This window comes from Takifugu flavidus, chromosome 5, assembly GCF_003711565.1.
Source record: "Takifugu flavidus isolate HTHZ2018 chromosome 5, ASM371156v2, whole genome shotgun sequence".
NCBI lineage: Eukaryota > Metazoa > Chordata > Actinopteri > Tetraodontiformes > Tetraodontidae > Takifugu > Takifugu flavidus.
The window spans coordinates 17,279,588-17,303,412 of NC_079524.1; the positions used below are offsets into that span (position 1 = coordinate 17,279,588).

Consider the following 23,825-nt stretch of genomic DNA (forward strand, 5'->3'; position numbering starts at 1 on the left):
TCGGGGAGTGTTCCAATAAAGGCGAAGAGCTGTCCCAGCAGGACGCTGTACGTTGGTTTGTCACGACTGTCCTCGATGGCCAAAGACTGCAGCAGGGTGAAGGAGCTGCTGCGGTGGCTCGAAGGGTGGTGTCGCCTTCTGCAAGTGTCACAGCAAATACAGAAATGTCAATTCACGACCCCTTCTAGTCACCCGCTCGTGTGAACAACTCAAAAACCTCTGGGGAGCATGGGTAAACTCCACATCCTGGTTAGCAATCATCTCCAGGTCAGAGGGTGCAGACATGCTGCGCAGGAAGACGGGCTGCTTCACCATGGGGTTGACGGACTTGGCATCCGATACAGATTTAGACGCTAAAGAGACGGAAGATTGGCAGGAATGAACGCTGCTATCCGTGTGGGACCGCACAAGCTGCAGGGAGCCACACACTTTACCTGGACCCGGGGTGCCAGCAGGTGTGTTGGTCAAGCTCCTGCACTGTGAAGCGATGGTAACGTGGAGCAACAGCTCAGAGCGATTCATCAGACTCTTCATCAGGGCCTTGGTCTTGGCCAGAGAGGGGCCACTTCTCAGGTGACCGGTGTTTACATCTTGAAAGAACTTCTCCCTGATGGTTCCACAAACCAAGTCTTACTAAGCTGAGAGAACGCAGTTCAGAAGTGAGAGGACTTAGAAGCACTTGCCTCAATGAAAGGACGACATTTTCCAAATCTCTAAAGTCCAGCGGCACCTCCTTTAAAGAGCAGAGCAGCTCCAGCTCCTTTATCTTGTTCTACAAAACACACAAACCAAAATCAAGCATTTATTGATGAGATGATAATAGATGAGCTCCTATCGTGAAAGCACCTACCTCAAAAAAATGGTAGTCGTGAAAGAAAGGTGTGTTGTTCTCCAGCTTGCCCTGATGGGCCTCGTCCACCTCATTCTGCCACTTCTGCTCCAGTTCTGCAACACTCTGGTGGTCAGAGTGGAAACACACTCAGTAACACTCTACCATACTGTCATTACTGTGGAAACACACTCAGTAGCGCTCTACCATACTGTCATTACTGTGGAAACACACTCAGTAGCACTCTACCATACTGTCATTACTGTGGAAACACACTCAGTAACGCTCTACCATACTGTCATTACTGTGGAAACACACTCAGTAAACCATACCATACTGTCATTACTGTGGAAACACACTCAGTAACATCTACCATACTGTCATTACTGTGGAAACACACTCAGTAACGCTCTACCATACTGTCATTACTGTGGAAACACACTCAGTAACGCTCTACCATACTGTCATTACTGTGGAAACACACTCAGTAACGCTCTACCATACTGTCATTACTGTGGAAACACACTCAGTAACGCTCTACCATACTGTCATTACTGTGGAAACACACTCAGTAACGCTCTACCATACTGTCATTACTGTGGAAACACACTCAGTAACGCTCTACCATACTGTCATTACTGTGGAAACACACTCAGTAACGCTCTACCATACTGTCATTACTGTGGAAAAACACTCAGTAACACTCTACCATACTGTCATTACTGTGGAAACACACTCAGTAACGCTCTACCATACTGTCATTACTGTGGAAACACACTCAGTAACGCTCTACCATACTGTCATTACTGTGGAAAACACACTCAGTAACGCTCTACCATACTGTCATTACTGTGGAAACACACTCAGTAACGCTCTACCATACTGTCATTACTGTGGAAACACACTCAGTAGTAACGCTCTACCATACTGTCATTACTGTGGAAACACACTCAGTAACGCTCTACCATACTGTCATTACTGTGGAAACACACTCAGTAACGCTCTACCATACTGTCATTACTGTGGAAACACACTCAGTAACGCTCTACCATACTGTCATTACTGTGGAAACACACTCAGTAACGCTCTACCATACTGTCATTACTGTGGAAACACACTCAGTAACGCTCTACCATACTGTCATTACTGTGGAAACACACTCAGTAACGCTCTACCATACTGTCATTACTGTGGAAACACACTCAGTAACGCTCTACCATACTGTCATTACTGTGGAAACACACTCAGTAACGCTCTACCATACTGTCATTACTGTGGAAACACACTCAGTAACGCTCTACCATACTGTCATTACTGTGGAAACACACTCAGTAGCGCTCTACCATACTGTCATTACTGTGGAAACACACTCAGTAACACTCTACCATACTGTCATTACTGTGGAAACACACTCAGTAACGCTCTACCATACTGTCATTACTGTGGAAAACCACTCAGTAACGCTCTACCATACTGTCATTACTGTGGAAACACACTCAGTAACGCTCTACCATACTGTCATTACTGTGGAAACACACAGTCAGTAACGCTCTACCATACTGTCATTACTGTGGAAACACACTCAGTAACGCTCTACCATACTGTCATACTGTGGAAACACACTCAGTAACGCTCTACCATACTGTCATTACTGTGGAAACACACTCAGTAACGCTCTACCATACTGTCATTACTGTGGAAACACACTCAGTAACGCTCTACCATACTGTCATTACTGTGGAAACACACTCAGTAACGCTCTACCATACTGTCATTACTGTGGAAACACACTCAGTAACACTCTACCATACTGTCATTACTGTGGAAACACACTCAGTAACGCTCTACCATACTGTCATTACTGTGGAAACACACTCAGTAACGCTCTACCATACTGTCATTACTGTGGAAACACACTCAGTAACGCTCTACCATACTGTCATTACTGTGGAAACACACTCAGTAACGCTCTACCATACTGTCATTACTGTGGAAACACACTCAGTAACACTCTACCATACTGTCATTACTGTGGAAACACACTCAGTAGCGCTCTACCATACTGTCATTACTGTGGAAACACACTCAGTAGCACTCTACCATACTGTCATTACTGTGGAAACACACTCAGTAGCGCTCTACCATACTGTCATTACTGTGGAAAACACACTCAGTAACGCTCTACCATACTGTCATTACTGTGGAAACACACTCAGTAACACTCTACCATACTGTCATTACTGTGGAAACACACTCAGTAGCGCTCTACCATACTGTCATTACTGTGGAAACACACTCAGTAACGCTACCATACTGTCATTACTGTGGAAACACACTCAGTAACACTCTACCATACTGTCATTACTGTGGAAACACACTCAGTAACACTCTACCATACTGTCATTACTGTGGAAACACACTCAGTAACTCTACCATACTGTCATTACTGTGGAAACACACTCAGTAACACTCTACCATACTGTCATTACTGTGGAAACACACTCAGTAACGCTCTACCATACTGTCATTACTGTGGAAACACACTCAGTAGCGCTCTACCATACTGTCATTACTGTGGAAACACACTCAGTAACGCTCTACCATACTGTCATTACTGTGGAAACACACTCAGTAGCGCTCTACCATACTGTCATTACTGTGGAAACACACTCAGTAACACTCTACCATACTGTCATTACTGTGGAAACACACTCAGTAACGCTCTACCATACTGTCATTACTGTGGAAACACACTCAGTCGTACGCTCTACCATACTGTCATTACTGTGGAAACACACTCAGTAACACTCTACCATACTGTCATTATTGTGGAAACACACTCAGTAACGCTCTACCATACTGTCATTACTGTGGAAACACACTCAGTAGCGCTCTACCATACTGTCATTACTGTGGGGAAACACACTCAGTAACGCTCTATACCATACTGTCATTACTGTGGAAACACACTCAGTAACGCTCTACCATACTGTCATTACTGTGGAAACACACTCAGTAACGCTCTACCATACTGTCATTACTGTGGAAACACACTCAGTAACACTCTACCATACTGTCATTACTGTGGAAACACACTCAGTAGCGCTCTACCATACTGTCATTACTGTGGAAACACACTCAGTAGCGCTCTACCATACTGTCATTACTGTGGAAACACACTCAGTAACACTCTACCATACTGTCATTACTGTGGAAACACACTCAGTAACGCTCTACCATACTGTCATTACTGTGGAAACACACTCAGTAACACTCTACCATACTGTCATTACTGTGGAAACACACTCAGTAGCACTCTACCATACTGTCATTACTGTGGAAACACACTCAGTAACGCTCTACCATACTGTCATTACTGTGGAAACACACTCAGTAACACTCTACCATACTGTCATTACTGTGGAAACACACTCAGTAACGCTCTACCATACTGTCATTACTGTGGAAACACACTCAGTAACGCTCTACCATACTGTCATTACTGTGGAAACACACTCAGTAACACTCTACCATACTGTCATTACTGTGAAAACACACTCAGTAACGCTCTACCATACTGTCATTACTGTGGAAACACACTCAGTAACGCTCTACCATACTGTCATTACTGTGGAAACACACTCAGTAGCGCTCTACCATACTGTCATTACTGTGGAAACACACTCAGTAACGCTCTACCATACTGTCATTACTGTGGAAACACACTCAGTAGCGCTCTACCATACTGTCATTACTGTGGAAACACACTCAGTAGCGCTCTACCATACTGTCATTACTGTGGAAACACACTCAGTAACGCTCTACCATACTGTCATTACTGTGGAAACACACTCAGTAGCGCTCTACCATACTGTCATTACTGTGGAAACACACTCAGTAACACTCTACCATACTGTCATTACTGTGGAAACACACTCAGTAACGCTCTACCATACTGTCATTACTGTGGAAACACACTCAGTAGCGCTCTACCATACGTCATTATTGTCCTGTCAGCCTCGCCAGCGTTCACCTGCAATCTCACTCACTCCAAGAAGACTTTTAACATATAACGTCCTCATCAGCCATCACGCTACCTGTCCACCATCTGTCCCGTGTGGTGAGTTTAAAACCTCCTTTTGATGAATTTGTCTTAATTTACATTATAGATATTAAATCTATTTCAACTCTCTTTTTAAAAAACAACCCTTCACACTTCTGTAGCCAGGAAACATGTATCTGTTGGGCTACTTCACACATAACTTCCCTCGAGTGCATCTGAAGACTGTGTGATTCAGCAATACAGCAGCTCACCTGTAGCTGGCGCTCCATAGCATTGATCTTCTTAAAGGTCTCGGCCATGATCTTGCAGAGCAAGTCGTACTCCTCCGTGTGATCCTCTCGGTACTGATAGTTGACGAGGGATTGGAGGGCGTCCATCAGGCTTAGATGTTTAATGACACACGACACGATGACCTCCTCCATCACATCGGGCCTGATCACCTCCCTGACAGAAAAAGCAATTGAGGAGGAGTTACTTTCTGAATGGAAACAGAACTTTCCCTTTGAAATTTCAACAAAACTAGACGTGTTTTCTATATTCACATTAGAACAGAACTGAAAAAAAAAATCTTTAAATATCGTGTGGAATTATTTCCCCGCTTGGCACGATTCTGGCAACACTGGTGACGGGACGGCGTGTCCTGCTTACTTGATGCTTGGACGGAACTGCGGTCGAGCTCTCCCAGACACCTCTCTCAGCCTACCCATGATGCCCGGAGGCAAGCGGATGCGAGGCAAGTCAAAATAGGAGCCTGGCATAATTCCCGGGGGTGGGATCAGCATATCGGCAGGGTAGGTGAACTCCTGGTCCTCTTCAATGGTGAGTGGCAGAGGCGATGGACTGGGCGTCAGGGCTGGAGAGATGGCCCCATTTGCTTCTACCTGCCACTGACATCTAAAAAAACATATATATACATATATATCAGCTTCAGAAACTGCAGTACCGTGGGATGTGAGTAAAGGATGTTTTTAGCAGCAATACCGCTGTAGCAGCTTGGAGCAGAGCAGATCGTGACAGGCCTCCTCCTCTTTTGTCACCTCTGGGCCGTTATACAAAATCCGGAGCATTGAACAGGCCAGCACCGACAGCCCGAGTGCAAGGTCGGCCAGAAAGGGAAGACCTCCAGAAACATCCTCCGAGGACTCCTGAAAAGCACCATCACAAAAGGGTCACATCACGCATTCATCCGCCTCTCCTGTCTGCATCAAAGCCTGAACTCTCGGCTGTCCGACTGAGCTGCCCTGAGTGAAGCTCCTGCATAAGGATGGGACATGAATCACCATGGCAACAGGTGGAAACATGCCTCCAGCCTCCTACTTCTCTCCAGTGGAGTTGAAACTATCCATGGCCGCAGTTGCAGAACGTGAAAAAGACTCAGATGTTTAAAAACGAAGGGTCCATAAGCAGGAATGGCAGGAAAACGTGAGAGATAATTCATCATCTACCAAAGAAATGTCTCCAGCAGTCAGGAGGAGTGACTGTAAGACTGCCTGGGTCAGGAGACACCAGTCAGGGAGCTCTTTCACAGGTTGCTGGCCACCAGGTATCTCCAGAGGCTGATAAAGCTTGTATTAATCATCATTTTGGTTTTCATGAACTGGGATGGGCTGTAGGCTAATATTTAAAGATTCCCCTAACAGTAATTTAATCAAAAAAAACCAACAAAAACCAAACCGTACTGTTTTACTGATTGATTATTCTGAGCAACAAATACAGAGACATTGGCTTCAGAGGCTTACCTGAGCTCTAACAGTGCAGGAGAAGCCCCACATGGCTTTATCGGGGGTGTTGTGCTCACGACCACTCCTCATCTCAAAGGAAAAAGTCACAGTGTCTCCTTCAACCTGCAGCAGGATGCAGAAGGAACATCAGGTTCTGGAATGACCTGTGTGTGGTTGTTGTGTTAGCGAGGCTTGCTTTTACCTTGACCAAGTCTTTAGGCCAGCCCGTCCCTAAAACGCTGCGGCTGCCATATCCCAGAGTGTTCCCTCCGTACTCCGTCACTTTACGGCTGTTGGTGTTGGGGCCGGCATAAATAACCAGCTGAGATATCAGAGAGGAGCTTTAGTGACCCAGTAAGGACGGAGGACGTACGTACGACACAAGCGTTGGCCGAACATACCTTGTCGTAATCGTACTGGGAGGAGCAGCGAGAGTCAAAGCGCAGGTAGAGACAGCGAGCGCCTGGAATGTGGACCGTCTCCTTGAATTTGTAATTGTCTCTCACAGGGTGAACTGTCTCCACCGTCTTCCCAGCAGCCCAGGGGGCGGGAATCTTCAGTCCTGTCAGGAAACCCGGCTCTTCGCATTCATCAAGGACTCTGACATCAAATAAACAAAGGGTTGGTTGTTTTTCCCCCCAGGAACTTTTCATTATCTTTTCATCAGTGTCCAGACATGAAAGTTTCTCCTGAGTACTAAAGGTTTCCGCTATGGAGTCGAGTCGGATATCGCCATTAACAATGCAAGTAGCTGAAATGATTAGATCCCAAACGAGGGGCACCGGATCCTTGTTTTGTGTCGCGACGTCTCCCTTGATGCAAAGAAGACAACAGAGAGTGAAAGTGGAAAGAAGGGGAGGGGTGAGAGACAGAGAGAGCCAGAGAGAGAGAGCCAGAGACACAGAGAGAGAGAGAGAGAGAGAGACAGAGACACAGAGAGAGAGAGAGAGAGAGAGAGAGACAGAGAGAGAGCCAGAGACACAGAGAGAGAGAGAGCCAGAGAGACACAGAGGGAGACAGAGAGAGAGAGCCAGAGACCAGAGAGACAGAGAGACAGAGAGAGAGAGAGAGTTGCTGTTTGCTTTAGAAAACGTACTTGTCTTCAGCAGAACGGGGCTTTGCCCCCTGAACCAGAGAGCCACTCATCAGTTGTGGTTCATCGGTGAAAAGGGGAGACTGCGTCTTCAACAACAGGGCCGTCTGTGACACCAACAAAGAAGAACGTTGAGAAGGACGTTGGCTCTTATTTCCAAATCTGATCAAAAGCACCGCGGCGGATCCCGACCTGGCTGGTGTAGAGGACCAGCTGCACCAGCTGAGGCATTAAGGCATCAGCAAGCGTGAGCGTCTGCAGGTTGGGGTGCATCAAAGTGGTGAGCAACACCGGCAGCAGGTGCCCAAGCATGGTGGCCTTGGTTACCTGCTCCAAGCCTCTCAGCCTGAACAATGACAGAACAAACACAGTAGAAACAGCACAGAAACAGAAGCTTGTTACTCATAGTTTGGCCTCTTGTATCTACAAACACACTTTAGTCTGGTTTTAGGGTGTTTGAAAGGTGTTTGAACATTACCTGGTCTCTTTGTCTGTGATGTCACTGTTAATGAGGGCTGTGGTGACCTGCTGAAGGGTCTCCAGCACTTCGTCACATCCCACGAGGACCTTAGTTGCTAGGGAGAGGATACAGCTCTGCAGCTCCTGGCAACACACAACGCATAGGCCCACACTTACGTAACCACTGCCTAAATGTCCACGCGTGGCATTTTAAACTGCATTTATTCAGGGCAAGAAAAGAACCGGACTCATCATTACAGACTCAACACCCTGTGTGTGAAGAGGTAGGCGTATTTAAAGGGGATGTTTACCTGTACCTTTAATGTTTCCCCCTGGAGGGAGCTGTCACTGTCGTCACCCTCGTCCGATCGGATAAGAATTGTGTTGCTAAGGAGGTGGTTCTGAACAGCCATGAGGTAACGGAGACTCGGCGAGACCACCTACAGACAAGCAGAACCATATCCGGGGTGATCTCAGTAAAGGCAGGTCCAGTTTGGCTCTGCTGAGCTGCGACTCGTACCGGCACCGTGGAGAGCAGTTTCTGGAAATCGTCCCGGGCAACCGTCTGACATTTAGTCACCAGCAGACACGATTCCCGGACTACAGTCTTGAGGATGCAGTGCAGCAGGTCGTCGGCCAGTCTGAGCGGGAGAGAAGACGCGTGGCTCATGTGCTGGTTAAAACCTTCCTCTTTGAAAAAGCTGATTGTTGCTAATTCTGTAGTTCCAGTTATTATCATAGACAGACAGATTATCATCCTTAGGGGGTCGTCTAATCATTAGGTCACATCTTAGCTATGCTGCTATAGGCCAAGGCTGCCGGGGTCCAGAACCATGGCAACACACCTGACAGGCCTCTGTCACCCCACTGGGTCAGGGTTTCCTCTCCTCTCCTCTCCTCTCCTCTCCTCTCCTCTCCTCTCCTCTCCTCTCCTCCCTCTCCTCTCCTCTCCTCTCCTCTCCTCTCCTCTCCTCTCCTCTCCTCTCCTCCCTCTCCTCTCCTCTCCTCTCCTCCCTCTCCTCTCCTCTCCTCTCCTCTCCTCTCCTCCCTCTCCTCTCTCTTTACCCATCAGCCATCAGCAGGAGGGTCCCCCTACATGAGCCTGGTCCTGTTTCTTCCTGTTAAAGGGGAGTTTTTCCTTGCCACTGTTGCTTGTCTGGGGTCAGGCCCTGGGATTCTGGAAAGCGCCTTGAAACAATTTTGATTGTATAAGACGCTATATAAATAAAGATTGATTTGATTTGATTGACAGCTGGGAACTGAACACAACACTAGAACCCTTTCCCAGTTGGACGTCAGCGGGACCTTCCTGGAGGAGCTGACATCGCTACTCACATGTAGTGGTCGTCTTCTTCACTACCAAATCTATTCTTCTGCAGCTGATCAGCCAAGTTGGTGAGGATGACATCACGGAGCTGAGACAACCCACCGTTTCTCTCGCCTGAAACATCACGCAGTATCACACATGAGAGGCATCAACACACAATTTAGAGCCTACTAAAATGTTCCGGTCACCTTCTGTTAGGACCAGTTTCAGTAGTTTGTTCAGTTCGGCCTCCCCTTGATACAAAATGTTCAGGCCTGAACTAAAAGACACAGGAGACAAATAAGGATCAACTTGTAGCCAGCTTATAATGTGTGTCTAAACGGGTTTATCCTGTCAAAATGACTCACCTGATAGCCAAGCACACTTCCCTCTGGATTTCCGATCCTATATGATCAATAGGGGCCATAAGTAGCTGCCATAATAAAAGGCCTGCGCGCCGCACGCTCTCCCTGTTCTGCTCCGACTGCGGGCTGGAAAATCTGAATACCACCTTAAGAGGGCAGCACAACACACAGCGTCACCCCCGGGATAAAAGGCTGAGTCACAGCGGGCGAGTGTGTGCCGTAAACGGACCTGGAACACCACCAGGATGCAGCGGATGATGCAGGTGTCTCCGTTAACCATGGCCTTCTCCATGATGTCACAGATGCTGCTAAAGTGCCGGGCCTCGATGGGGTGTTGTTTACCCAGCAGGGCTCCCAGCGGCAGGCTGTTGCTGCTAGCTGCCAGCAGGTTGAGCTGATGGATGCACATCGCACCTACGTGATGAAGGAGCTGGTTGATGACCTCCCCGGTGGCCACCGTCTCCTCTGTGAAGGCACATGTTTCACACTCTAAAAGATCCGATTCCCTCCAAAGAGGAGGCATCTTTCCACTTTACCTTTAGACTCTTTGATGGCGTGGCTGACGCCAAGTCTGTGGCACACATGGTGAAAGGCCTGGTTGCCAGGATTGCACCACTGGTCGATGTAGTCACTGGAGCAGGTCCAGATCAGGTTGTTCAGCGCATCATAGCATGCCCCTGCAGCCCCAACGGTTCGGGACATAAAGGTCAGTCAAACACTTTGGTGAATAAAAACGAAGGCGTATCAGCAGAACAGGAAGAGAGCTGGTTTCACCTAAGCCTGCCACCTGGGCGCCGCGGCCCAGAGAACTGCCAGGAGCATCCAGGAGGTCCGCGCGGCTGCTGAACTGCCCGTCAGCCAGGCTGAAGACCAGACTGGAGGCTAAAACTAGTAAAAAAAACAACATTTTTAACGTACGAGGCAGCTACGCCCAAACCAAAAGTCCTGGGAAGATTCTTACTCTTGAGAGACGACAGGCTGCTGGTGCCGCCAAATAGAGAGCGAGTGGCAGAACTCCCAGACACCCCAGGGGGCGAGACCAGCATCACCAGATAGGTGCCGCACACGTACATGGGGGTCTTCCTCAGGGTCTTCAGAGGGAGGCCGCAGCTCGTGTTGACAGCTGGGAACCAGGTAAAGCAAGAGAGGAGATGTAACGGTCTCTAAATGACAGCGTCGGCTCGGCGACGGCTCAATTACCCGACTGTTCCTCTTTGACGGTGTTGGTGATGGCGGAGCCTGTGAGTGCAGCCAATGTGGCGGAATGGGAGGCTCGGAAGCGCGACATCCGGCTCAGGAGAAGCTCGTTCAAGCACTTTGAGGACTCGCCCTCCTTGCGAGCCAGAATCACCCTCTCCTGCAAGACGTCCGCAACGCACACGCCTGTCAACATCTGCACGGAGGTCGGGAGAGAGAGAGAGCCATCAGCGTGGTGGTGGGGGGGGGGCGATCGTCTCGCCGGTGCTGCAGCAGCCTACTGACGCTCAGGCAGAAGACGTCCATGAACACCGAGTGGCCTTTCTGCGTCTTCTCGTTGAGGCCCGCCGGGGACCAGACCCAGTACAGGTAGCTTCCATCTGAGCACAGGTGCAACGTGGTCACGCTGCTGCCCACGGGGAGGTGGTGCGCTGGCATTGGCACAATCTGGGACACCTGAGGAGGCCGTAGAGACGCGGCAGAGCTCCGGTTACATCTGAGGGGTCGCCCGCGCCGCAGATACTCCGAGGGTGCGGAGGAGACCGTACCTGCAGGGTGAAGGGGTCGACCACCTGGCAGAGCTGATAAGGCTTGGCATCGAAAGAGGACGGGCGGTGGAGGAGACGCCCGCTGCTGAACACCACCCAGCCGGGCTCCAACTCCTCATTCCGACAGTACACAAACCCCCTACGCAAACAAGCAAACCTTTAACTCATTCAAGTCTTAATAAACCCCTCCGCGCCTGCTTCTTTGGCTCAGATAACGGACGTTTTGGACAGTTACAACCCCAGGAACGCAGGGCGCCCCCCTCTAAGGAGCCGGTGCGATCATAGATACGACCACACCAACTCACAAGAGAAGGTTCTGGCCAGAAAGGCCAAAATAGAGAGGAACTAATGACGTCAGTAAACCGGAAGTGATGCTGGACATTTGGGACGCTTTGTCCCTCTGTCTTGTGCTAATCTCTCAACAAAAGGGAGGACAAGGTCTCAGGTTACCTCAGCGTCCCGTGTAAACCAGAACCTATCTTGCTGAGTCCTCTCCCGGAGGAATTAGAGGTGTAGAGATAAAGTCCGTCCGTGGCGAGACAGCGCCCGAGGTCGGTGTCTGCTGGGACAGGGACAAAAGGATGCAAAAATAACTGCACCGACGGCGCCGACAGGGACGCAGAAATCAGAGGACAGATGCTAAACAGGCCAAAACAAGCGTGTGGGGTCCGACAGAGGGAAGAGAACCACGTCTCTGGATGGTTTAAATACATTCATATGCAAATCCTGCCGCTAAAAATAGACTGTCAAAGTTTTACTGTGATGGAAGCCAAACGACCACATCCTAAAGTGCCCCGACGCTTCACCCAGACCATGAATGCATCTCCATCAAAGGTTACAATAAGGACGGTTCTGGAGCACCTTTATTCTCCGCTCCAGCAGCAGAGTTGTCAGCTGTGGGCAGCATGTCCTCAAACCCCCAGGAAACGCTGTGTTTGCCCCCCAGGAGGCAGGAAGGGGAGCCCGGGCCTCCTTCCAAGAGCAGCAGTCTGAAGCAGGGCAGACACAGAATGATTAGAGCTTTGAAACGGAACATTGAGAGTCTTCCCAGAGCGGAGAGGGCGCAGCGCTCACCTGTAGAGGACATCTGACACGGGGAGTCTGCCCAGATCTGTCTGCTTCTGCAGCAGGTGGACCGTGTGGACGAAGGTCTTCAGAGAGCCCCTGAGGACCAGGGTGGGACAGGAGACGTCAGGGTTGGTCAGAAGGATGGAGGAGTTCATTTGGGATTAAAGAGGGGAACTTTGCAAGGATGTGTGTGTGTGTGTGTGCAGCAAAAGTGGGTTCCCCAGTTCCGGATGAGATGATTCAGGTCAACTATCCCTTTAAAGGGTGCAGCTACAGAGCTCAAACACTAGGTCCCCTCCTTCACCTGACTGTCAACAAGCGTGTTTCCTCGTTGACTCCACCGTCACACAGTGGGCAGCAGAGCCGTTAGCTCGTTAATTAGCCGCCGCTGCCGCGGCCAAAAGCACCGGCAGGCTGGATCGTTCCCTACAACAAAGAGCTCTCAGGGAACAAAGGGCTCAAAGGATGGAGGGTTCTGGCTTTGACAAGTCAAGATCCGTTGTCAGCGGCAGAAGCCGGAATTTGCAGACAAACGCAGAGAAACATCCACATTTCGCTACATTCGTGGACGGAACAACACAGACCACAGACCGCGTTTTGACTTCTCACTTTGTTGTGTGAGATCAAAGAGGAACTTCAATGGCTGTTGTCTCGCTCTTTCATGAGCCGCCCATCAAATGACGTCGCCAGTATATTAACGACGCCTCTTTAAGGCAAAGCTAATAAAGAGGCCTTTTGTCACGTCCTGTCCAAAAACTTATTTGAACCTAGCAAACAGGAAACGGATCGAGACAAACGCCAACACGCATCGGGACCTGGGAGAGCTTCGAGAGAGCAACCGTGTCCTCACCTGGCACAGGCCAGCGCCACAAGGGCCGCGGCAGCGTTCTCCCTCTGCCTGTGGGTGGGCAGGATCTGCCCCTGGTGCCCCTGGCCGCACTCCTGGGCGCCGTCTTCCAGCCAGGAGCAGAGCAGGCCCTCCAGGCCGTTGAGGCAGTCCGCGGGCTCCTTGCTGAGGCTGAGGGGCTGGCAGTCTCTGAGACAGGCCAACAGAACCTCTGCGGTCACGCTGCAGAGCGCCGGGTCGCTGCGCGTCTGCGACTGCAGGAGGGGGAAGACCAGCAGCAGGCCCACGCGGGAGGTGAAGGGGGCTTGCTCGGGCTGCTGGAGCAGGCCTTGTCTCTTTAGCAAGGCCAGGGTCTCCTCATCGGCTCCTCCAGTCCCCTCGCGCTCCTGCTGCTCCTCCAGGGCCAGCTGCCGCTGCGCCCCCCACAGGCCCCGCAGAGCATTGAGGCGGTACTCCAGGAGGCGGGCGTACGCGTTGCTTTGATTCCCGCACACGGCGCGCAGGCGCTCCGCGAGCTCCACTGGGTTCTTCGTCTCAAATGTGAGAATCTGTGGGAGGGGAAACACACCACGACACAAGGTGAGAGGACGTCCACAGACGCCGCACGGATGAAAGCGCTGATGAAAGCGAGCCGCGGCGCCACCTGTTGGAGGAGCACGCCATCGTCACAGGGGTGTCTGAGGAGAGGAGGAGAGTTTATCCCAATAAGTGACGTCATGACGATGCTTTTTTAGGCTAAAGGAACGCTAAGCTAGCTAGCATGAGCCTCCAGGAGGTGGGCTTGGCTTTTGTCTTGCCTCTTTAAAAGCTGAAAGATTTCCAGAAGCCTCGCCCCATCGGAGGGCCGTTTGGCTTTAAAATAACATCGGAGCAAAGCACATTTGGGATACTCGTGTGTACTTAAGTAGCAGCTCAGATATTGATCACGTACTCTGGCCCGTGAATCATTGGCTGGAAAAAAAAAATCCATTATAGCATTTAGCAAGCAGGATTGCATTGATTCAATTTCAGGAATCCTGCTCCACCTTGCTTGGAACCCCTCCTGTCCACACATGAAGACTCATCTAGGGACACATTTGTACATGTCATGCTAACTTCTCCCACATTTCTCCCAATGGAGGGTGCAACGCCCACACTCCTGCCTTGCTAGGGTCTCTCGGTTACTCGAGCCCCTCGGCGTCCGTGCTGCAGCTGCATCCTTTTGGCCTCCCTCGTCCGCCATTCAATGAAACATGACACCAGCTGAGTGTGATCAGATGGTGATTCGGCTGTTTAAGAACCGCCTCTCTTGTTCAATTTGCTTATCACTCAGCTTGTGCCGACAAGCTAGTTTTGTGGCTCGCACGCTTGCACATAGCCAGCCAAAAATGGCTCATTTGAAGCCTAAATAGTATGTTTGTGGACGTAGCATTAAGCTAGTATGCTAGTAAAGCAAATACAGCAGTCACACAGTCCTGTCAGACGCATGTCAAGCTAACTGCTGTCTTGTTATCATGCAGTAGCATTAGCATGCAGAAGAGGAAAAGCCAGAGGACGATCGATGCTTTTCTCAGAAACCATCCTGCCAGTGAACTTGAAAGCTGCTAAAGGTTGACATTTAACAACTATAACCACCAGAAACAGTTTTAGAAAATGACGAGCTCCGCTAATGCTAAGCTAGCTGTAGCTTAACCAAATATAAGCACCCAGAGGCAATCTGCGTTCTCAAACCTGTCTTACACAAATGTGGACATTAAAACACAGATCGTATCATGATGCATATCACCATCAGAACAACCCATAATTCATCCAGAACAGTGTCATCTTGGCCCCAGACAGCAGCATTTGCACTAGCGGACCGGTTTTGAGTCCAGAACCAATTTCTCTAGCGACAGTGCCAACCCCTAAAATCATCTGAAACCATCACCCCCCCCCCCCCAAACCTCCGCTCCAGGAGGAGATAACGGGGTGCTGCTGTAGACGGGGCCAAGGGCGGACCTCCAGCCGCTCCAACAGACTGAAGAACCACTTCCTCCCTCAGCTGTTGGCAGGATCCTCCGGTCGTAACTCCATCCAGCCGCGGCCACTTTGCTTCGGGTGCAGTAACTGAACACTTATGCAGCTTAATGCAACATTAAACTTCTGCTGCTCCACTGAACCGTCTGCGCGTCTCTGCACATGTGAAGTGATGCTGCCTTGTTGTTTGTCAATGCAATGAGATTAAAAGCAGCGGCATCTGTATCTCAAGTTTCTTCTTATTCCAGGAATAATGTCATTTGGTTGTATATAAATACTTCTCATGAAGTATGAAGTAACCTGGCCAAACCCAGCTTAGTGGGGTGGGCAAAGACAGTCAGAGAGGAAGGTTGGAAGGTGACCACATCAAAATAAAGCCTTGGTTCCATCCCAGGTGCATCCATGAAATGCCCATTTTCATTTTTAAAGCGTTTGGATCAGCGTGCGCGGTGGCTGTGGCCGAGGGTGACGAGGGGCAGATGGAGGAGGACAAAGACGGCCGGTGCCAGGCTGTTATCAGCAGCTCCGGAGCAGCAATATGAACAAGAAGAGTGCAGGAATAAGGTATGACACACAGCCATTAAGGGTCTGCATCTGGAGCTGATGCTCAGCACCACATCCCCCACACTTTTGGGATGCTGGCTACGGCCCTGCTCAGAACTTTGGGCTGCACACATGCACACCAACCCGGTGGGACACCTGCGCATAGCAGAGCTGTAATAAAGGAACAGCCATACATGCATTGTGAGAGTAGCTGCAAGCCGGACTTTCTACAGAAATCCCTTTGTGTGTCAGGGATGGCTCTCACCCACCTCTTGCTCGGTGTCCCCCTGCTCCGACACTCCGATCTCGCTCGGCAGTTCGGCCAGATCTGTGACCCGAATGAGTCCGTCGTGAAGGAATATCGTCTCTTCCTTCACAGAAAGCCACTGGGACGAATCTATAGCCCCGGAGCCCATCGCTCTCTCCTCCGACGGTGATGCCAAAGGGGTCGAACATTAAAAATTCAGTGGCAACATTAACAGGAACGCCCTAGCTTGGCTGCTAGCGAGCTACCGCCGCCTTTCCGCCGTCACTGTCGCCCCTTTCTCCGATGGCTGTGCGTGACAAGCAGCCTGTGCTGTCAAGCTCCACGCAAGCAGTAAGCTGCGGGGCAGTAAAAATGGAACAGCACCTTCTCCTCTCGTAGCGAGGGCGGTCTGGTGGTGCTCTCGGACGCTGCGAGCTAGCTGTCTGGCTGGCGAGCTAACTTACCGCGACCGTGCGGCTCGGAACGCTACCGTGCGGGGTGGGCGTGACACCCGGACTAAATCCGTTATTCAACGTGACGACTACAATCTACCGATGGTGGGGCCCGTTTCGGCCGTGGCTACCTCCGACGCGGAAAAGGCGGAACCAGGACAGCTTCGCTAGCAGCTCGGGCGGTCCGATAGCCGCTAGAGAAAATTGTGCTGTCTTAACCGTCAGTGAGACGCCATGTTTCCGAGGCTATATGGGGGCTCCCAGAATGCACCGCGGCTCCGCGGTCAAGACTCGGCGGTTGTGTGTCTCTGTGAGGCCGCGATCACACACACACACACCACACACACACACACACACACACACACACACACACAACACACACACACACACACACACACACACACACACACTCGTTGACACATGTTCAGGTTCATGCCCCCACAGGAGCAAACATGTCATTCATGTGCGCCGCCTCCCCACAGATGAGTGCCGCAATAAAGGCATGTTTGTGCCGACGACCACTTTTGTACTTTATTTTTTGTCTGAAAGGAATATCATCACGAGTCATCTTCCATTATTCTACAATTCCAGTTATTTTACAATAAAAACACTTTACAATACGTCTTGAAGTGCAGCAAAAATTAGACTCATGTGTGCTGCAGCACCCCCTGTTGGCAGGTCAAGGCGCTGCTGGTGACGCTGCCTGAACCACATTTTATTGGAGTATTGGGGGTTTTTTTTGCTCTCCCGTCTTACGGTGTTGACAAACAATTCAATATGAACCAATCAGCATAGGCCCAGTGTTGACAAATAATAATTATGTCCAAGTTTTCACTCCACCATCAGTCCGACACGCACCAGGAGTCCGCTATGCTGATATGCAGCCAAAATAAATGCAGTAAAGAGCAGCAGCCTCATCCCAGAGTGTGTAATCCCCCAGAAACTGGGTTGTGGATGGACATAAACCAGGGTTTTTTGCACAGGATCCCATAAATTAATTGTTCCTTAATTGGAGTACTGATGAGGGTGTGGAGCAAATGCTTTGTCTCTATAAATTGAAGAGAATTGTGTCTGCTTTTTTGTATGTGTTTCTGTTTTCTGTTAGAATTAGTTTAGACGTTAGGGAAAGTATAATCGTTAGCGAGTGTAATAAAGATAAGCAGTCCGTTGACCCTCCCTTGACATGACTGCTGCTTAGATAATTGTAATCTGGCTGAAAGCGTTGAACACCCACCGTAAAACTGGACAGCAGAGGTTAGTGGTGTTGGTAAGTTCCTCTGCAAGAAGAAGGTGAACTTTGACCTGGCTATCTGGGAAACAACGGAGAACAAGGACTGTGCTTCATCCAATGGAACTGGAAGAAGAAGACGAGGTCATCCAATCAGAAGACAACATTGGACTGGATTAGCATCAATAATTAGCCTAAATCAAGGGATAGCTAGGTTGTCAGGCTTCATGCCCTGACAATTGACTTTGTTATTGTAGGGTTTTGAACTGGCACGGAGCTCTGTAATATTTGTATCTTGAATTGGTTCTATTTGCTAAATACATTTTGCATTCACACCTCATCACACATCACTGGCTTTTGCTAAAATGGACACTGGTGAGCAACATATGTTGAGGCAAAGTGTTTGAGTGTGCTAATTAATGTGCTAATTACTCACACTGCAGACCTCCAGGAGCACAATGAAATGGGCCTCTTTCACCTGTTATGACCTTCATGGTTTCATATTGGGTTTTATCACTGCTGGAATTGTCGAGGCTGTGAGAGGAAACAGTTGGAAACTCGCACTGACACCAGGGGAACTTGCAAATTCTGAGATAAAACGGAATAAGGGTGCTCCAAGCCTCCCTGTTGTGAGTTGACAGTGATGGTTTGGGTTTTTCTGGCCGGTCATGGGGGAAAACGCCACTGACATGTCACTCGGAGCTTCAGAGACGTTCAAATATGTCCACAAACGATGCCAAACTATGTTTTCGATGTGCACATTTACAGATGTCTTCCTCTGTCATGCTCCAGTCTATTGATCACCTCTAAAGACACTGGATATCGCCTCCTTCTTCATCGCTTTTGTGCAGACATGGGTGAAGGGTACATCGCCAGCTCACCACAGGGCCCATTTTGTGGGCTTGGCACCTTGCTTGGGGGTACTGCTCCTTGGCAGGGGTCTGAAGGTGTTCTGGCAGAGCTGGAAGTACTGAGATGGCTAGCACCAGACATGCTCGCCAAAGGATCCTCATGAAAGGAAGTGTACACAGTGTCTTGGAAGGCTCCTGTATTTTTTGCCCAAATAAAGCATTGTCACCACCAAATGGCCAAAAAAGCCCCCGCAGCTGAAAGAGGGTAAATGCATGCGTCCCCACAGGTCAGCACTTGTTTACATGTACTCGCTCTAGAATTGCCATAATTTCCTGCAGAGCCAAAGAAACAATAGAATTTTTAATGAGCCATTCAAAGTCTACATTGTTCTTCGTTAACAATGGTTTAATGTCAACAGTTTTTAGGGTCTGTGATAAAACACCTCACAAAATCTGAGGCCATGACTTGAACCTTTTTGAATAATCACCTGTATTTGTATAATGTCCACCAACTTTTCTGTGGGGGGGTTGAAAAGGAAACCTGATTAACCAAATAAACTATTTTGTGATTATTCGTGCTGATATTTTTGCCTATAATGTTCTCAAATTCAAAACAGTGATGATCAGACATGGCAATATCAGACACGGTAGTCCAAAGTGTGTGTGGAGGCTCTGTTGCACACTCCATATTTGTCAAGAGTGTCAAACAGGTTCAGTTGTCCTGAGGGCTGTAAATAAGGATGTTAAACTCACCACTAATTGAACCACAGTCAACATAAGTTCACATCCTGGGCTGCAGCTCATTTAAACCATTAAGAAATCCGATAAAGGATTCTGAAATAAAAGTGCCACGTCACCACCCGTGCGCCCTTGCCTGACCCATATCGGTTTGACAACAGACTGTCACTCAAGAGGAACCTTTTTGCCATGTCGGGCGTATGTATGTTCATTTCAGTTCATTATTTTCTATTTTGTCTAATTCTACTCTCAGTATCTCGACCAGAGCACTTTTCTGGAGATAAGATCAATTGCTGAACCTTTTTTGTGGATTCATGTGGAGAGCATTTGGGCCTGCAGCCTTTCCCAGCAAGCATTCCAAGGTGGCCTTCATCATTTTACATCTCTATGAGCAAGTAGACACATGGACTACAGCAAAAGGAGCTGGTGAACCTCCTATCTGTAACACTCTGAACCTCTTCACCTCTACTGTCAAAGGTTTTTGATCACTCCACTCCACAAACCACCTGGGCTCTCATGGATGTACGTAAAGGTAAAGGTCCAGTTGTTGACTAGGTCATTGACTTTGGAACTTTGGACCAATTGGTTTCCTTGAAGCTCCCTGCTGACCTTAAATTTTTCATCACCTGGACCATCAAGATAAGCAACCCCCTGAGAAAAAGTCCAGCTTCCCCGAGGTGCCCCATTCCCTATCAACCAGCTGGTTCTGCAGCAGAAGTGCCAGCATAAGAGGAAGGTGCAGAACTATCTATCTGTAGCTAGTGTCCCAGGTGCTCTCGGTTAAGGTTAAAGTGTTTCTAGAGTCTGGTTCTGATTAAAGTTTTATGGACAAAGACCTTGCCAGAAACCTAAAGTAACTGTACTTCCCCTTCTCAAACCCCTAGAAGCTAGCGTTTAACTGTGAGGTTACTGTACCAAGTCACCAAACAGCTAGGTTTTCAACATTACACATGCTCATTCTAGATTCCCTTGGTTAGTCCAGAACAGTCCCAAAGTTAATTGGCCCACTGGGGAGATTTGGGGTTAGAGGGAGAGCTGCCTAGAGGACTGTTTTCCTCCTCCTCTATTCTGCTGATTCTCAACATTCTGCCCAGCATAAAACAGGTCGTTCAGGGTCTCACACAGTCACACTCCAGAGTCTCACTTAGTGTAATCCTGATTATCCTGATCTATCCACAGTTTCACAGCCTTATCATGATCTCAAGGAGTTGTTTAACAAGTCCTGAGCCACTTCACTGCCTCCGATATGGAGATGGATTGTTTAATTGATCTGTTGCTAGGAGCCTGTCCCTCCAGAGATCGCCTCTATTCTCGCTCTGCCCCAGAAGGCAAAGAAATGCATGAGTACATCTCTTCTTCTCTTAAAGCAGGGATTATTCGCCTCTCTCCAACGGGTGAAGGATTTTCTTTGTGGACAAAAAGGACAATTTGCTTTAGGCCCTGCAGCAACTGTCATGGACTGAACTGAATCACTGCCAAAGACACCGACCCTCTTTGCAGTGCCTATCATTTGGTAGGGGTCAGGGTCAGGAAAATCCCTTTAGGAAAAAGAAGAAGCCCAAAGGAGAACCCTAGATGAGGGATCCCTCAGACATGCAGTAGCTTCAGCAAAAATGTCAACATTTGCAATACGACAGTGATGATAAGGCTCACGAAATCTACAAAGACAATGGAAAGAGTAAGAGCAGCCGCACCAATAGCAACGGTAACGTAATACCAAAGACAGATGAATGGTAAATGATGAAGGTTAAGACTTCCTCCCTTTATTCAGAGAAGATAAACTTCACTTGTGTTTGAAGTGATACATGTTTGGACAATAAGATGTGTATTCAGAATGTATTACCCCAGCAGCTGAAATGGAGAACCCTTTCTTTTTGACTGTCTGCTCCTTCTCAATCAGTGCAATCCAGCACACCTGTGTCTTCTCTGTGCTGGTCAGCACCTGCTGGCACACCTGTGTCTTCTCTGTGCTGGTCAGCACCTGCTGGCACACCTGTGTCTTCTCTGTGCTGGTCAGCACCAGCTGGCACACCTGTGTCTTCTCTGGGCTGGTTTGGATTTCAGAAATAAGGGATTGATGTGTTGGAAGTGTTGTGAATTGTTCTGATGGCTCGATTCACACACACACACACACACACACACACACACAGGTTTCAGGGGATTCCAGTTGAGGTGGATGCCTCTGAGATGGGAGGGGGAGCATTGCCGTCCCACTGGTCCCCAGTGGATAACAGACTCCACCCATGTGCCTCCCCCTCATGGCGACTGTCTCTTTGGAAAGGAACTATGATGCGGGTAGCAGGGAGGTGAAGGTGGGCTTGGAGGGGAGGCAACACTGGTTGTAAGGTGCGGCGCAACAGTTTCTCGTCTGGACTGACCACAAAAACCTGGAGTAGCTCCGCTCTAAGAGGCTGAACTCACGACAGCCATTGTCTTTTCTTTAAAAGATTCAATTTCCGTTTGTCTTATGCTGTTCCAAAAAAAATCAAGCCCGATGCCTTGTCACTCCAGTTTTTCACAGGAGTCTCTAACTGTAGCTCTTCCAGTATCACACCATCCTCCAGTGTGGTGGGAGCTGGTACATGGGGAGTTAGGGAACAGGTTAGCTAGACTTCACATCGACTCCTCCTGCAGGTAGCACTACCATTCTCTCAGTGGTAGACAGATTTTGCAAACTGTTTCATTTTGGAACAACTGGTGATGCTGTTGCATGTATTCCATTTGCATCGTTTCCCCAAGGACGTGGTGTCTGACTGGGGCCACAGCTTGTCCTTAAGGTTTGAAAGACCTTCACTCTCACAGGAGCCACTGAAGTAGCTGTTCCTTCTGCTTAACCTTTACCCATCCATGCTGCCTTCATCCATCCAGGGTAGGATATCCATTTATAAAGTGACAGTTTATCTTTGTATTCTGAAATGTTCCAGCCTTAGTGGTATTAACCTTAATCTATAATTAAATCTACCTTCTCTTTTGAAAATGAACCATGTCCTTCTGCATTTGGGTCTAATCCGTATGTGTGTCAGAATGCTCGACGCTTCAACTAGATTTCAGAAATTCAGAGACTATTGCTTTGTTTGCCCATCAGAACAGTGATAGCACAGAACCACAGCTTCTCCTAGTTAATGTTCTGCCCGATGTGATCCTCACAGCATATGTGTTTGGGCATTTCTGAGGGTTCCTGGCAGAGAAACCAGCTAGATGAACCCCAAAAAACCACGAAAAAAGTCCACAATTAAGTTCCACCGGTGTGTGGTCCTTGCTTTGATCCCAAATGAAAGAAGCAGTCCCAGCAGAGGGGGAACCCTGCAGATGGGAGCTAGGTGGGGGAGCAGACAGGGGCGTGGTCAGGCAGAAGGTGAGGCACGTTAGTGGGGCTGCGATGGAGCAGGCAAGGTCGGCAACAGGAAATCAGTCAGGCGGGAATAAGGCACCCAACATTCTGGTAGAGAAGCTGCGGTTGGAATACTGGGAAAAACAAGGGATTAGAGGAGTCTCTACCATGGAGAGGTGAACCTGAGAACCTGGGCTGACGGCGGGAGCGGTTGGTTGGTGGTCGTTGCTGCAGAAATGGGTCAGAATTTTTAACGAAGGCTCTGGGACTGGTGAAAGGGAAAAAACACCAGTCTCATGAATAAAAGAGTTGTTATAGCTCATAGTCCAAGAGGCTGCTGTGTCCCAACGTCTATCAGCAGGGTGGGGAGGACGCTGGATCGCTCCGTGCATTTAATCATCACGTTAACTGCTGCTTGATACCACATTTATAATTCTGTTAGGAATCAAAGTTATTTCGTAGATAGCTTCACATACACGTGAAACTTTTCACAAACATTTTATGTAACTGGAGCTACCAGCAATAAAAAAAAAACTCCTGGTATTTTCTTTTTTGGTATTTACATTATCTTATTAAGGCTGTTTTGGTTCCTTTCATGACCTTCAGTGCAGGTGGGACTAAAGTGGACATTCAGCTGTTAATATAGAGGCACAGACCGAAGCCCAGAATGCAGACAGGGAGAAGGACTCGAGTTCTGAGAGCACTTTAATCGATGCAAACCAGAGAGCACAGAACGGAACAGGACCAGCTGAGGACTCAGGAGACGGGACCAGGAGGAGACAGGACCAGGAGGAACCAGGAGAGGAGGAGACAGGACCAAGAGGAGGCAGGACCAGGAAGAACCAGCACCAAGAGGAGACATTAGGACATAGGTGTCAAACTCTGGCCCGTGGGCCAAATCTGGCCCGTAATGTAATTATATTTGGCCCGCGCAGCCATACCAA

General features: G+C 48.9%; 1 protein-coding gene across 1 annotated transcript; it reads right to left on the bottom strand.

Moving 5' to 3' along the window:
* Nucleotides 1–5: 5 nt before the first annotated feature.
* On the bottom strand, nucleotides 6–17,000 carry LOC130526005 (probable E3 ubiquitin-protein ligase HECTD4; the record flags this gene model as incomplete). The annotated part of the gene is made up of 31 exons (XM_057033333.1): nucleotides 16,304–17,000; nucleotides 13,500–14,044; nucleotides 12,656–12,745; nucleotides 12,443–12,570; nucleotides 12,032–12,140; nucleotides 11,582–11,720; nucleotides 11,319–11,489; nucleotides 11,037–11,229; nucleotides 10,798–10,959; nucleotides 10,611–10,724; nucleotides 10,373–10,513; nucleotides 10,066–10,301; nucleotides 9,840–9,982; nucleotides 9,681–9,751; nucleotides 9,501–9,606; nucleotides 8,686–8,806; nucleotides 8,483–8,605; nucleotides 8,185–8,309; nucleotides 7,899–8,052; nucleotides 7,710–7,813; nucleotides 7,015–7,213; nucleotides 6,816–6,935; nucleotides 6,632–6,736; nucleotides 5,874–6,037; nucleotides 5,541–5,786; nucleotides 5,144–5,336; nucleotides 851–955; nucleotides 684–772; nucleotides 435–607; nucleotides 218–353; nucleotides 6–138 (listed from the first exon to the last, which is right to left on the bottom strand). Coding segments are annotated over exons 1-31 (4,785 nt in total), but the record flags the coding sequence as incomplete, so codon positions are not given.
* Between the last annotated feature and the right edge of the window lie 6,825 nt (nucleotides 17,001–23,825).